The sequence below is a fragment of the Melanaphis sacchari genome, unplaced genomic scaffold, assembly GCF_002803265.2.
Source record: "Melanaphis sacchari strain LSU unplaced genomic scaffold, SCAv2.0 Contig0_pilon_pilon, whole genome shotgun sequence".
NCBI lineage: Eukaryota > Metazoa > Arthropoda > Insecta > Hemiptera > Aphididae > Melanaphis > Melanaphis sacchari.
This window is the reverse complement of record NW_020270366.1, coordinates 3,284,746-3,298,218: the sequence shown is the minus strand read 5'-3', so window position 1 is coordinate 3,298,218 and position 13,473 is coordinate 3,284,746. Positions and strand designations below refer to the sequence as shown.

The 13,473-nt window shown below is 23.2% G+C and overlaps 1 protein-coding gene across 1 annotated transcript; it reads left to right on the top strand.

The window, feature by feature from the left end:
* The first annotated feature begins 396 nt into the window (after positions 1 to 396).
* On the top strand, positions 397 to 13,190 carry LOC112595193 ((E3-independent) E2 ubiquitin-conjugating enzyme UBE2O-like). The gene is made up of 21 exons (XM_025340359.1): positions 397 to 761; positions 837 to 1,010; positions 1,525 to 1,677; positions 1,842 to 1,997; positions 2,066 to 2,199; positions 4,158 to 4,411; positions 5,498 to 5,629; positions 7,045 to 7,217; positions 7,552 to 7,751; positions 7,812 to 7,977; positions 8,046 to 8,236; positions 8,413 to 8,571; positions 8,641 to 8,759; positions 9,085 to 9,140; positions 9,221 to 9,512; positions 9,906 to 10,066; positions 10,227 to 10,491; positions 10,549 to 10,708; positions 11,571 to 11,636; positions 11,700 to 11,755; positions 12,830 to 13,190. Exons 1-21 carry the CDS (start codon positions 555 to 557, stop codon positions 12,949 to 12,951), a joined length of 3,396 nt encoding a protein of 1,131 aa, XP_025196144.1. The 5' UTR covers positions 397 to 554; the 3' UTR covers positions 12,952 to 13,190.
* The last annotated feature ends 283 nt before the right edge of the window (positions 13,191 to 13,473 follow it).

The window sequence follows — 13,473 nt, the reverse complement described above, 5'->3', positions numbered from 1 at the left end:
AAAACAAGAATTATTTGGGCTAGTAAATAACTAAACTTAGGAGATATCAATCCTATTAAGGAAAATATATTTTAGAGAGTATTTTGAAGTACATAATATGAGTCTTAAATAGTTAAAATTATACAGCACATTAATCTTGATACAAATATAAATTACCATACATATTGAATTATAAAAAATGGTAGGATATTATATTTTTTTCAAATTGGGCGCCAAAAATATATTCAAAATAAATAGCCTGTAATCTCTTTGTAGTTTTATATGATTGGTGGAAAATATCAAATCAATGTGACCATATGATTACTCATTGCATCACTCTAAAAAAAAAAATAATAATAATAACGTTTATCAGTATTTCTGAATGAATCATTTACTATTTAGATTTAGACCAAAATTGTTTTTAGATTGGCAATTAGGAATTTCTATATATTTAACTAAATAAGTCGCATGTCTCAAAATTGTATTGTATAAAAGCAATTACAAACATTGTGTGTTGATGTAAGCAGGTTTAGGTACATTCATCCAATCGGTTTTTATTTACATTCAATAAAATAATGGAGAAAGATGATGAAAAATTCTTTTATGAAGATGAAGTGGCCATGGTGTCTTCAAAATCTGGTCTAGTCAAGTATGGTTTGGTTTTAACGACGAATAGATCGCGATCAGAAACCGAGTTAAAGAAGAGCTCATATAAAAATCATAATGAGATCAAAGTGATCTGGCATCCAAATGGTGCTGAAGAAATTATCTCTGATGATAAAGTATATTATTTTTTTTTTTATATCAATATTTTAAGTGTTTTGAAAATAAAACTTTACTTTTTTTTTTTTTCCTAGGTTGTATTGATGGATCGATCATTAATGCCTGGTGATGTAGTACGTAAAGTTAGTGAAAACAAACCTAGTCAGTTTGGATATTGTGAAAATATTGATATATATGCCACAGTTAAAATACTTAATACCAACAAAATAATAGAAAATATCAATTCTCGAAACTTTACTCACACCAAAGTATGTACCTATTTAAAATCAATTATTTTTATATGACGTATCTATATATTTTTTTTAAATTTTAATGGATTGATTTGCTTTAATACTTACTATTTTGTTATTAAGTCTCAATTTTATTGTCTCATATTTTAGTTGTAAACTATTTTTGAATGATTGTTTTTTTTATAACCATAATTTAGGATTAAATTATGAATTCATTTTCAATTTGAATAACCTACACATCTCAATGCTAGCTTTTCCTATATTTATGTTTATATCAACTTATAACAGCTAATTATATTTTTACAAAAGTTAATCAATAATTTTATAATATGATAGAAAAAATTAGTTCTTGTATTCTTCAAATTTTCTATAAAAAGTATTTACTTTCAAGTTACACAATATATAACATATTGTGGAAATTTAATTTTTGTTGACATTATTAATTATTATTTTAATGAAATAATAATAATTCTCTGTCTATCCATTAGTAAAAATTTTAGAAGTATCATTAATTATTGTATTTTATTTATAGCCCTTTGCAATTGATTCTTCAGTTTTTTATGAATCATGGGTTGGTGGAGTTTATGATGTAAAATGTAAAGTTACATTTGTTTCACAAGATGGATCTATTTTTAAGTTAGAGGATCCATATCGAAGAGATTTCATAAGTCTATCTACAAGTGATGCAAGTCAAAATTTCTATTAATAATTTAGACTTATAAAAAAATTTTAATTACAGAATATTTTAAATAATATATTTCTTTACATTTCCTTCTTATTGTTTATTAACATTGTTATCTTAATAAAAAAGCTTAAATTCATTTTAATTCTAATATTTTGAAATTGTAGAGTTTTTCCATTGATGACAACGTATTCTATCATGGGCAAAAATTAAAAATGTGTCTAGATTCTTTAGAAAGTGCAACATTTTTAAGTATGAGTAACTTAATGAAATGCCTATGGCACAATTATAAGAAAAAAACCAGCTACAAATTCGGATCCAAAGTAATAAAATAAAGTCACTTTGTTAATGAGTTTTGATGTTCTAATTATACTATATTCATAAATTTTAGTGGATCAAAGTTTATGTTAAAGATGTTTTTGTATCATCAGTTGAAGTTGAATGGTACTGTCAAACATCTAGTAGAACAAAGCCACGTGAAGAATTTTGGCCAGAAAGAATATTCACTGGTGATAATTTAAAAAAGTAAATATTAAAAAAAAAAAAAATGGTTATTAGTTTTAATATATTAAGTATTTTATCATAAATACTAGGTTATTTTGTTGTATATTGTCTACTGAAGTATTGGATATGGTTACAAGTTATTACAGAAAATTAACTAAAAAATGTATTAGGTTATTTTGGTTAATAAAACTTAAAATTTATTATAATATTATTATTTATAATTGATGTCTTCTGTGAAATATCAGTGATATTCTAGATTATTTAAATTTTATTATGGCTATTATTTTAATCTTCATAACAGCTAAAAAATTATACTTAATATTCATTTTATTTATGACCCTATTTAGTTTTGTATGAAAATTTTTTATGGTATTAAAATTTTGACTCAAAAACAAAAAATGAGAATTTATTACACTCAAAAAAAATCAATTTTTGTAGTTTTTTTGAACTTTGAGCATACGATTTTATAGATGCTTTTAACATGGTTGTCATTTTATTTCCTTAAGATAATATTTAAACTTTAATTTAGTTCCTTCAACCATTCATGAGGGTAACTTAAATACTAACCATCAAACACACATATTAACCATAAATACTTGTTATACATTTCCAAAAAAAAATAAAAATATGATCATTGTTATTTACAATTATTAATTATAATACAATGAGTTACTAGTAATCACTATTTTGTAATAAACATATTTATCTAAAACATGTATTAGAAATGTTTACACCTTGAATAAAGTTCTCAAATTAGATCAAAAACTTTCCCTTATTACTCCATATACAGATATTTAAAATATATTTTACAACTTCTGAATTGTTTTCAGGGTAATCCATTAAAACAATACTTAATAAATATATATGTTATTATAATTATTTTATAAACTCGGTAGAGAGTTCTTCTAAAGGTATAGTTGCGACTTTAACAACCTTATTGTTGCGCTAACAACTACTGGTCTGCAAGTAGTATGTTTTACTGTTAGAAAATCAAATCTTAATACACTCATTGTGTAAAGTATTTAATAGTGTTTATTTAATCTAATAATGACCATTTTAAAACATAACTAAATTCTTAATAATTTAGTTAAAATATATTGTTTATTAATAGCTAATATCAATTAACATAACTTTTAAATTTTGATTTAAGTTTAATATAATATTTAAATAGTTCAATTAGGTAAAAAAATCACCTTAGTTCTGTTTAGCTGTGATTTTTTTCTTAATTTAAATTCTTGTTAGTTACATTTAAAAAGTTAAGTTTAAATTTGTAAATCAGTGTTAGCAACATTATGTGTTGGTTAATTTTTTGGGTTTGAATACTTGTATAAAATATATTTTATTGAAAGGAGACTATTTTATTTTAATATTTATTATTCTACATATTTATAGTTAAGGTGATTCAATACTGAGATTTTTTCTGTCTTTGTCTTACACAGATGAGTTATAGAAATTTAGACATGTTGTTTGTCAAGTATACAGATTGATTTAGTGATGTGATAATAAATCTAAAATTGATTTGAATTTGTTGTTAAGTTTATTTAAGCTTGATTACTATATTTTTTTGAATTTTTATAAATTAATTCAAAAAAGTAGGAAAGTTTATGTCAATTAGACTTATGGCAAATTATAATTGGTTTACAGATTTACTATCAATTTACTAGATCAATCTGTACTCTTGGCAAATAGCATGTTTACATTTCTATATTTTGTGTATATTAGATAAAGACAAATAATCTCAATATCAAATGGTTTTAGTAGTTAATACTTTTTATAATGAAAAAATTATTTTAATCAATAAAAGTAAACTCAATATTAAATTTTTACAAAATTGTTAGATATATTTAAACTTAATGTTAAATAAAAATATACACATGTACTATTGTAAAATATTCTCCAAAATATCTAAATATTATGCACAAATAAAAAATTAATAGTTTGATATTGCTATATAATTTTAACTGTTTTTATATTTATAGACTAAAAACTATTGATTTATTCGAGTCGTGTTCAATTCAAGTGGGAGATACACATTGGTATACGATTAAAGATACAGATAATTTGTTGACAATGAAACAGTGGCGATCTAAATGTACAGAAACTTTTAATGTTGGACCAAGTTCATTACATAATAACACAAATAAAGATAAGCATCACAACAAATTTTTAGATTCCAAAAAATCATCAAAAAGTACAAATTGTAATGAGTTAGATCATATAGATAACTTATTAAGTATGTATTACACTAAATATTTTAAACTTATATAATATTTGTGTTTATTTTTAATTTGAAAGTTAGCTTTCAGTTAAAATTTAATAAATAATTAAAAATTTATATTTTTTAATGCATAAAAAATTTATCAAAATTTGACTATTTAACTTATTAATTTTTGTTCTAAAAAGTAAAAAAATGTAGTAACTTGTCATGTCTTTAATAATTTAGAAAAGTAAAACAGTTCTTAAATTGTTGTTTTAATGCAAGTAGATACAGGAAATATTATTTTTATTTTCTTATAGATATGTTAAATATAAGAAAAATCAAAAACCTGAAGAAATCTCATTGAACGCAGTTTTTAACTTAATTATACTTTTTATCATTTTTTTTTTTTTATCCTGCTTTAAATACATTTTTTGAATTCGGATCATCCATACATAAACTATCAATTTCTAGAATTTAAAATCACAATACATATAATCTTCTTTTCTGAATTAATCTCAAACTTTTCCTTTTCAATCTTCAAAAACATTTGCTTTCTGTAATGTTAATTGTTTCATCTCATTCTACAAAACTATTTTTTTAAATCTATATTCAAATTGTGTTTCGATTGTACATTATTTTTTATTATAATATAATATTTTGTAATTTATGGTTCTTGATATATTATTGTTATTTCAATGCAAATACCTTTATTAAAAATATTAATTTTGTTATTGTCTTCAAATTTGTGAAATATATTATATTACATACATTGTTATCTTTTGCTTAGGTAAAATTAATTCACCCTTTACTTCATTCAGAATCTAGAATTTTTCAAATAATTTAAGTAAATTTTTGATTTATACTTAATAATTCATCAATATTTTTTGCAGCTTGAATTAATTAAATATTTAATTTATAACTGTAAAAAGTATTAAAAATATATTAGTTAAGATATTAACTATTATAATTTTTCAGATTATAATTTTTATGTTCAATTAAAAATACTACCAATTATCATTTATTAACTTAATAATTAATTATATTTTTCAAAGAAACTTTGATAATGTATTATAAAGTATTTATCAGAATAATTAATATACTGTTAATATTTTTTTATAGGTACACAAAATGTGTCTAATCGAAATGTTTCAACTATGCAAATACAAAAAAATGATAGATCATTAAATAAGGAATTTAAATTTACATTTGTATCTAAAAAATATGAATCTAAGCAATCCACAAGTGCAACAGGTAAAACAATTGTAATTATACTACTATTTATTAGTTAAAATATGTTGATTTTTATTTTGATGTTTGAAAAGATAAATATTTAAATTTATTCAAATAATGATTTAGGAGTTTTTAAATTTTCCATCTTCTATAAAATACAATTTCATTTTTTTTTTTTTCTATAATGCTTAGTTTTTTTACTACTCTTATAACTGATGTGTAATCTTATAATATTGCTCATATAAAAATACATTAAAAAAAGATATATATATTGGTAATCAGTATTACCATTAATTTTGTAATTTTAATTCTGATTTCTGTTATTAATTGTATTACTTAGTCAAGTTTATAAATTTTAAACTATTTTTTATATAATTATCTAAGTTTTAAACCAAACCTATTGGAAATATGGCATTAAATATTCAAAACCTTTTATTTTTATTACATTAAATTTTAAGTGCGGTGAAACCTGTCTTAATGGATACCTCTCAAATGCATAATATATGGTAATATTTTAACAAAAAGTATTTCAATTTATTTCAATTTATCTATTGTAGACATGAACAGTAATATTTAGCCCTAATTAATTGATAATAGGAGATAATCTGTAGTTCAAACTCAAATAAAATGAATGTAGATAATATGAAATTGTTGCTGGTTGCAGTAACACAATGATTAATTACACGTTAAATTACTAGGTTTTTGTAAAATTGAAAACAAAATATTATATACTTATAAATATTTATATTTTAACTTGAAATAATTTGTCTGCATTATTTAAATAAAAAATGTTAAGACTAAACATTATATATTCTTATTCAGTGTTTATTCATAATCAATTTTATATAATAGCATCATTGATACAGCTTAATTATTATGTGTGAAATAGAATTGAAATTATTTTGTATAAAGACTTTGGTACTATTTCTTTTTGTAAACTTGCTGAAAAATTTAGCATCTAGAAAACACAAAATTTTGAAGAATAAAAATGAGATTTAGCATCAATACATTAAAAACTATATAAAACATATAAAAATATGTGCTTTATTTTCATTAAATAGGTAAAGACCTTTCTATAACGGACACTTTGGATGATCCCTTTGTTGTTCATCATATACAAATTTCACTGTAGATTTATCAGAAAGTACTGATTAAAATTAAAACTTTTATTTCAAAAAAAAAAGAAAAGAATTGTCTATAATCAAAAATTAAATATATTACTAAAAAAACATCTCTAAATATTATAAAATGATCTTAGTATTTGTAAGTAGGATCTTTAAGAACGCTTTAAATTAAAAAAACATAATTTGAATAAATGGCAAAAATTGTGTATGTTAAAAAAAAACCATATTGTATAGTTTATAATACACATTTATTATTTATTACGTACTATACTATTTTGTAAAATTAGTATCAATTGTTTATCTGTCTCTCAGGCAATAATTGCGTACATACATTAAAATCAAACCGACTAAAGAGGAACCGTATGTGGAAATCATTAATTAAAAAAAGTAAACAATTCAATGTACCAAAAGTAAAAACCAAACCAAATTCCAAAGTTGTAGTTGAGGTTTGCTACACAAAATCTATGGTAGACGTTATATGGCAGGTATGTAAATTAATTCACTTTTATATTCTAAACAAAAATATACTGAGCTTTGACTGAATTCAGTTTTTAGTTTACATAATCGTAACATAGTGATTCTCAACTATAATTAATATCGATTATTATTGATAACTAATCATTAAGTTACAGAACATAATGTAAAAATATTAGAGATCTGCCTAGAGCACAATATATCAAAATATCACTATGTTATAAAAGGGAAATTGGATAATAAGCATAGGAATTGAGATAATTTCCAACGCTCAGTTTATTTATATGTATCAGTATTTTCTTTTTTGTATTAAATTTTAGTAATACTGAATCTATTTTATTATAGGATGGTACTAGAGAAACGGGAGTTTCTTCCACTGATCTCTACCCAGTACAAACTCTTGATGATCTTGAGTTTTTTCCTGGTGATTTTGTAATTGATAAAAATCCTGCATCTGATGTTTATGGTGTTGTAGAATCTGTTGACCATGCAGAACGCACTGCTCATATTCAATGGTTTAAAGTTTATCCTGAAAATCCTTCATTGTAAGGATTAATTATATTAAAATTTCATAGAATTGATACTAAATCTAACTGTTTTTGTAGGCCAAATCCTATTGAAAAAACTTATTTTAGTGTATATGATTTACGAGATCATCCTGATTTTCATTTTAAATCTGGTTGTCTCATTATACACATTAATCCTGATACAAACCCAGATTTAAATACCTTAACTGCCGGACAAGTTTTAAGTGCAGGACCTGATGGCAGGGTAATTTTTTTTATACTCTTTATATTAGTTATTTATGCTATTATTTATATACTATTTTAATTATTTAGATTTTAGTAATGTGGGTGAATGGTGAAAAAACTGAATGTTGGCCTCAAGAATTATTTGTTGTCAAACTAAATGATGATAGCTTTAGTTTTCAAGATGATGAGTATGAAGATGAAGATGATGATGCACCTCTTGCTGTGGAAGATGACTTATCTGAAGATTGGATGTCTGTAACCAGTCCTGGATCATCCAAGTAAATTAAACTTATATGTATCTAAGTTATAAAAACCCAAATAACATTACTACCTAGTTTAAAATAAATTTGAACACAGAATTTAATTATAAGTATCTTATTTCAAGTATATATTTGTATTTCTATATTTTTCCAAATAATCTTGTTCTCATATAATTTTTGTTTTTTTTATATAGTAAAAGCTGTGACAGAGAAGATGAACAGAGATATCCAAAATTATTACTACAGTTACTAAAACAATCTGCTACAAGTATAAATTTATTTTTAGATGCTGTTGAACAAAATTGTGACATGGATAAAGTTATTAAATTAAAAAAAGCTTTGGAACAATATAGGTAATTTATCAGTTGAGTTTTAAAATTATTTCACAGTTTTAAATATAAAAGTGGTATACTGATACATAGGTTAGGATTTAACATTAGTTCCTGTTTGCCAACTACAGAGTATAAAGAAATAGAAACATGGTACAAGGATCTCATGGATAATATCTCCAAATTAATAAACAAAATAATCTTAAGAATAGGTATTGTATTTTATTGTCTTTAATTTCTTAGATCACATTATTTATATTATATATGATATTATATAGATGGAGCCATAATTAGCTGACAGAACTAGATTGATAGCACTATTACTATACAAGCATGCGCAAGTAATTTTGACATAGAATTAAATAATTTAAAAATTATTGATAGATAATTTATATATTGTATAAACCTAACTGTTTTGCAATATATAGTCAAATGGTTTAAAGTTACATATTTACGCAACATGATAAATAATGGCTCCATTCTTGATTTATGATCTAAGTTTATTTTATATTTAAATGTGTATTACTGTTTTCATAGATAGTAAAGGAGAAAGAGCTGAAGAAGAAGAACTATCTTATGAGATTTTGATTAAAGTAAATAAACAAAATAACATTTAAGTTCATACTATTTAGTATTTCATATTTAATTTTCATAATAACTTATTTATTTATAGGACAGTGTGACTAAATTAAAACAATTTGTGGCAGATTTCATAAAAAAAGTTAATCGAGTTTTCAATGAATCATATGGTTTGTATGAAGTAGTATCAAAAAATTGTGATACAAAAAACCAAAATGAACACAATGATTTTGGTATTGAAATAATGGATATAACTGAGCCAACATCAGCACTTCCAATTATTGAATCAGATCCTACCGAATGTCGTTTTATTACAATAGAAACAGACACAAAACCAGACACAGAACCAGTATTTCAAATCATAACCAAGCCAGAAGAAGCTGGAGGTTTGTAAAACTAAAAATGAAGACATTATAATGCACTACACATAAATTTAAATTTAAATTCATAGAACATTTTATTTTTTACTTTTCGTGTATAATTTTTTACATTTATTAAACAAGAAAATCACTTCACAATTTATATTAGATTAATATGTATAATAATATTCACATATAGTAAGTTTTAAGTTTTTGTGGTTAATATTTTTTAAATTGGAATAAAATAATGTTAAATACTGTATTTGCAAGACAGAGATATTATGTGCATTTTGGTTTTCTATTAGGAATTTTATTAATGAATCTATGTGTATTATTAAAATAATAAAATTTGAAGAAAAAAATCTTGAAATCAAAAAAATACAAGTAGCTTTTTTCAATTTTATTTATTCTCTTTTACAGTTTTTGATGTGATTGATACACTTAGGGATAATTCACACAAATATATCAATGATAAAGATAATTTACATTCATCATTGTCAAAAGTTATTGCCAAAGACATCCAAATACTTCAAAAAAGTTTACCTGCAGGAATTTGGGTGAAAACTTTTGAAAATCGTGTGGTAATTAATAATGCTATACTATTATATGTATAAAAAAACTATACAATATTTAATTAGTTCATTTTTAATATTATTTAAATAATAGGTAAAATATTGAAGTTAAAAAAATAATAATTTATTTCTCTAGTATGTTGACTTGATTGTTTTGTTGTTATTTCAGGATTTGTTTTCTGTAATGATTAGAGGACCTGAAAAAACTCCTTATGCTGGTGGTTTGTTTCTATTTGATATCAAAATTCCACCCACCTATCCAATTCAACCCCCTCTCTGTCATTATTATAGTTATTGTGATGACAGATTGAATCCAAATCTGTATGAAGATGGAAAAGTATGCCTTAGTCTTTTAGGTACTTGGTCTGGTCATGGTGTTGAATTATGGTCGCCTAATGATTCTAATTTATTACAGCTTCTAGTATCAATACAAGGTAACAAAAATATATTTTTATATTAACTCTATTATTAATATTATGTAATTGTTTCAGGACTGATATTAGTGAGTGAACCGTATTATAATGAAGCTGGATTTGATTCTCAGCGTGGTCAAAAACTTGCAAAAGAAAATTCGCGGGTGTATAATGAAATGGCTCTGATCAAAGTAGTGCAATCAATGACAAATATGTTAAACTTAAACATGCATTATTCGTAAGTAAAAAAAATTTATATTTTGGAATTAGTATTATTGGTTAGAGATTTCTATTTTTTATGCTGTTAATAAGAAAAAAAGCTGCTCTGGAACAAAATTTTAGTGAGACTTTGTGTAAAAGTAGTTAAAGGATTAAATATTTTTTTAGTTAAGGTAAAAGTTAGGGGTTTAAGTTATGCAAAAATTTAATCATTAAAAATAATCACTCCTAAGAGTGATACTTTAAGTTATTAGTATGTTTTAGGTAGTATTGATTAAACATAACCTAACCTAACATCTATGGCTGTTTTTAGAAATTTACAATACTTTTGATATGAATGTTAGAGTCAATGTTAAATATAATATATTTTTCAAATGATTAATAAAAAGTAAAAAATAAAATTAACTTATTTACTATCATAAAATAAATATCTTTTGACACACAGTAAGTGCATAAACATTTTAAAAAATTATTTTTATTTTTATACTGGTAATTATTATCAGTTATTCAGGATTATAAAAACAGATTTAGTGGCTTGGCGTGGCACGTTGGCCAGTCGTGAAATGCGATTGGGAGTAAGTAACGGCCACAGCTACTAGCTTCCAGATTGATATCCATCCGGGTTCATAGTGGTTAAAAACCTTGCCATACATACACGTATTTGCTGTCAACTGTCAGAATCGTAAAAACAACCTACTGTACCAACCATACCCCTACCACTGGCTACCACAGTTTATAACCACTATAACAGCTAATAGCCCTAGTCGCCAGGCTTAATTTCAATAAAAAAAAAACAGATTTCCTCTTTGAGAACACCCATTGTTTTTATATCAACATAAAATAATTATTGTTAATTTTAATATATTAATTTTTTAATTTAGGGACGTTAAAAATACAGGGTATTTTAAAGAAGAAATACTAGAACACGTAAAAATACATGGTCCAAAGTATGTTTTATATGTTTAAATTATGTAATAGAATGATTTTGATAATTTTATAAATATTTTTAGATTAATCAATACAATTGAAAATTGGATTAAAATGTCTGAAAGAGAATTAACTGAAGGTAATGTAGTAACTAATTTTCTACAATAATATTAGGTTATTATATATTATAATTTATCATAGATATAAGTTGATATAAATTTTAGGAGGGAGTGCCTATAATATTTTTGAGCGCACAAAGCAATTAACTTAAATTAATAATTTTGTATGGATTTACATAACTTTAATTTTGTTATTATATTTATATATAATAATAACAAATATATAATTATAAGGATATATGCCTTTTACTTGGCGGTGGGACAAAAGTCAAGATTAAAAAAAAATTTATGCTGATTCCCAATATTTTATATTTTATCATTGGTGAACTTTATGAAAACTTATTTATTTTAATAATTATTACGATTTATTTCTAATAGAATATATACCTATCAAAAAATCATATTCATTTTCTGAACTTTACATCTCTTAGAATTTTTTCTTTTCTCTTTTGAAATCTATTTTTAGGTCTTATGATTTAAATTAAAAATAAATATAACAATGCTGATAATGTTTGTGAATATATTGAATAGTTAAAATAGTTCCATGTTTGTGACAAACAAAAGATGTGTTGATTTTCTAATTTACATAAAACTTAACTTCAAGGTCCATATAGTGTTTTTCTATGAACAATGGTTACTTATTGTATCATAGAATTTAGTATTATACTAAAATTGTATAATATTTAACAGTAGTGACAGCACCAATTTCCAACAAATATTATTGGAATCCATTCCTGGAATAGTTTCTATTTTTCTTTATGATTTTAAGACATTATTATGTGATATTCAATGTTATATTTTTACAAGTAAAATCAAAGAGTATTTCACATTATATTTTTTTAGATAAATTATATCACAGAAACATAAGTTTTTTTATAACATTATATTTTATCATAAATTTTGTATAATCTAATAACATCACATAAAATATGCCCCTTTATTCTGGGACTTAAATTTTAGATTTCCAATTACAAAATATCAGGAGGTACTCAAGCATACCTGTGATTTTATGTAAATTAATTCACATGATATTATTTAATATTTAGTATAATCACATCATTTTTTTTTTTTTTTTTATTATTATTAACTTTTAGATGAAAAACTTGTTCCTGGATATCCATTATTACCACTTTCTAAGGGTTTCTGCCTATCAATCATCAAAGCGTTAAAAGATTACAAAAAAGTATTGATTTCTATGAATATCATGTTTAAATAATGTTATGTAACTCATTACTTTATCCTATTCAAAGAAAAACATGTCTACGTATGAGTTTCATATTAAAATTATTGTTTCTATATAACTACCAATTTTTAAATTAATTTATTTTTTATGTAAAACTTCTCTAGCTTTCAACATACTTAAGTATTATTTATTAAAAATTATATTGTTATTCTCCAACTACTTCATATTTAGACGAGAAAACAAATATGTAATTATAGAAAATGTATGCTATGTGTATAACAGTTTTTAACTGTAGTAAAGTGAATATTGTTAAATATTTTTATTCCATTTGTTGTATTGTTTAAATTTTTTATTTATTTTGTCATGTACATTATTTGTAAACTATTGTTAATTTTGTTTTATGCCTTAAACATATTACATTATAGGCTTTTGAAACATTTAAAGTTAAATATTTTTTTTACTTAATTATAGTAACGTCAACATTAAAAAAGTTTTTTTTTTCAAATAGTCATTGGCATAATTTAGGGATGACCATAAGAAACAATGACCTTTCCA

Coding starts and splice junctions, on each gene's coding strand:
- LOC112595193 (XM_025340359.1), top strand. CDS start 555: ATGGAGAAAGATGATGAAAAATTCTTTTATGAAGATGAAGTGGCCATG. Junction 8,760..9,084: donor CAAAATAATCTTAAGAATAG/GTATTGTATTTT, acceptor CTGTTTTCATAG/ATAGTAAAGGAGAAAGAGCT. Junction 11,637..11,699: donor GTAAAAATACATGGTCCAAA/GTATGTTTTATA, acceptor AAATATTTTTAG/ATTAATCAATACAATTGAAA.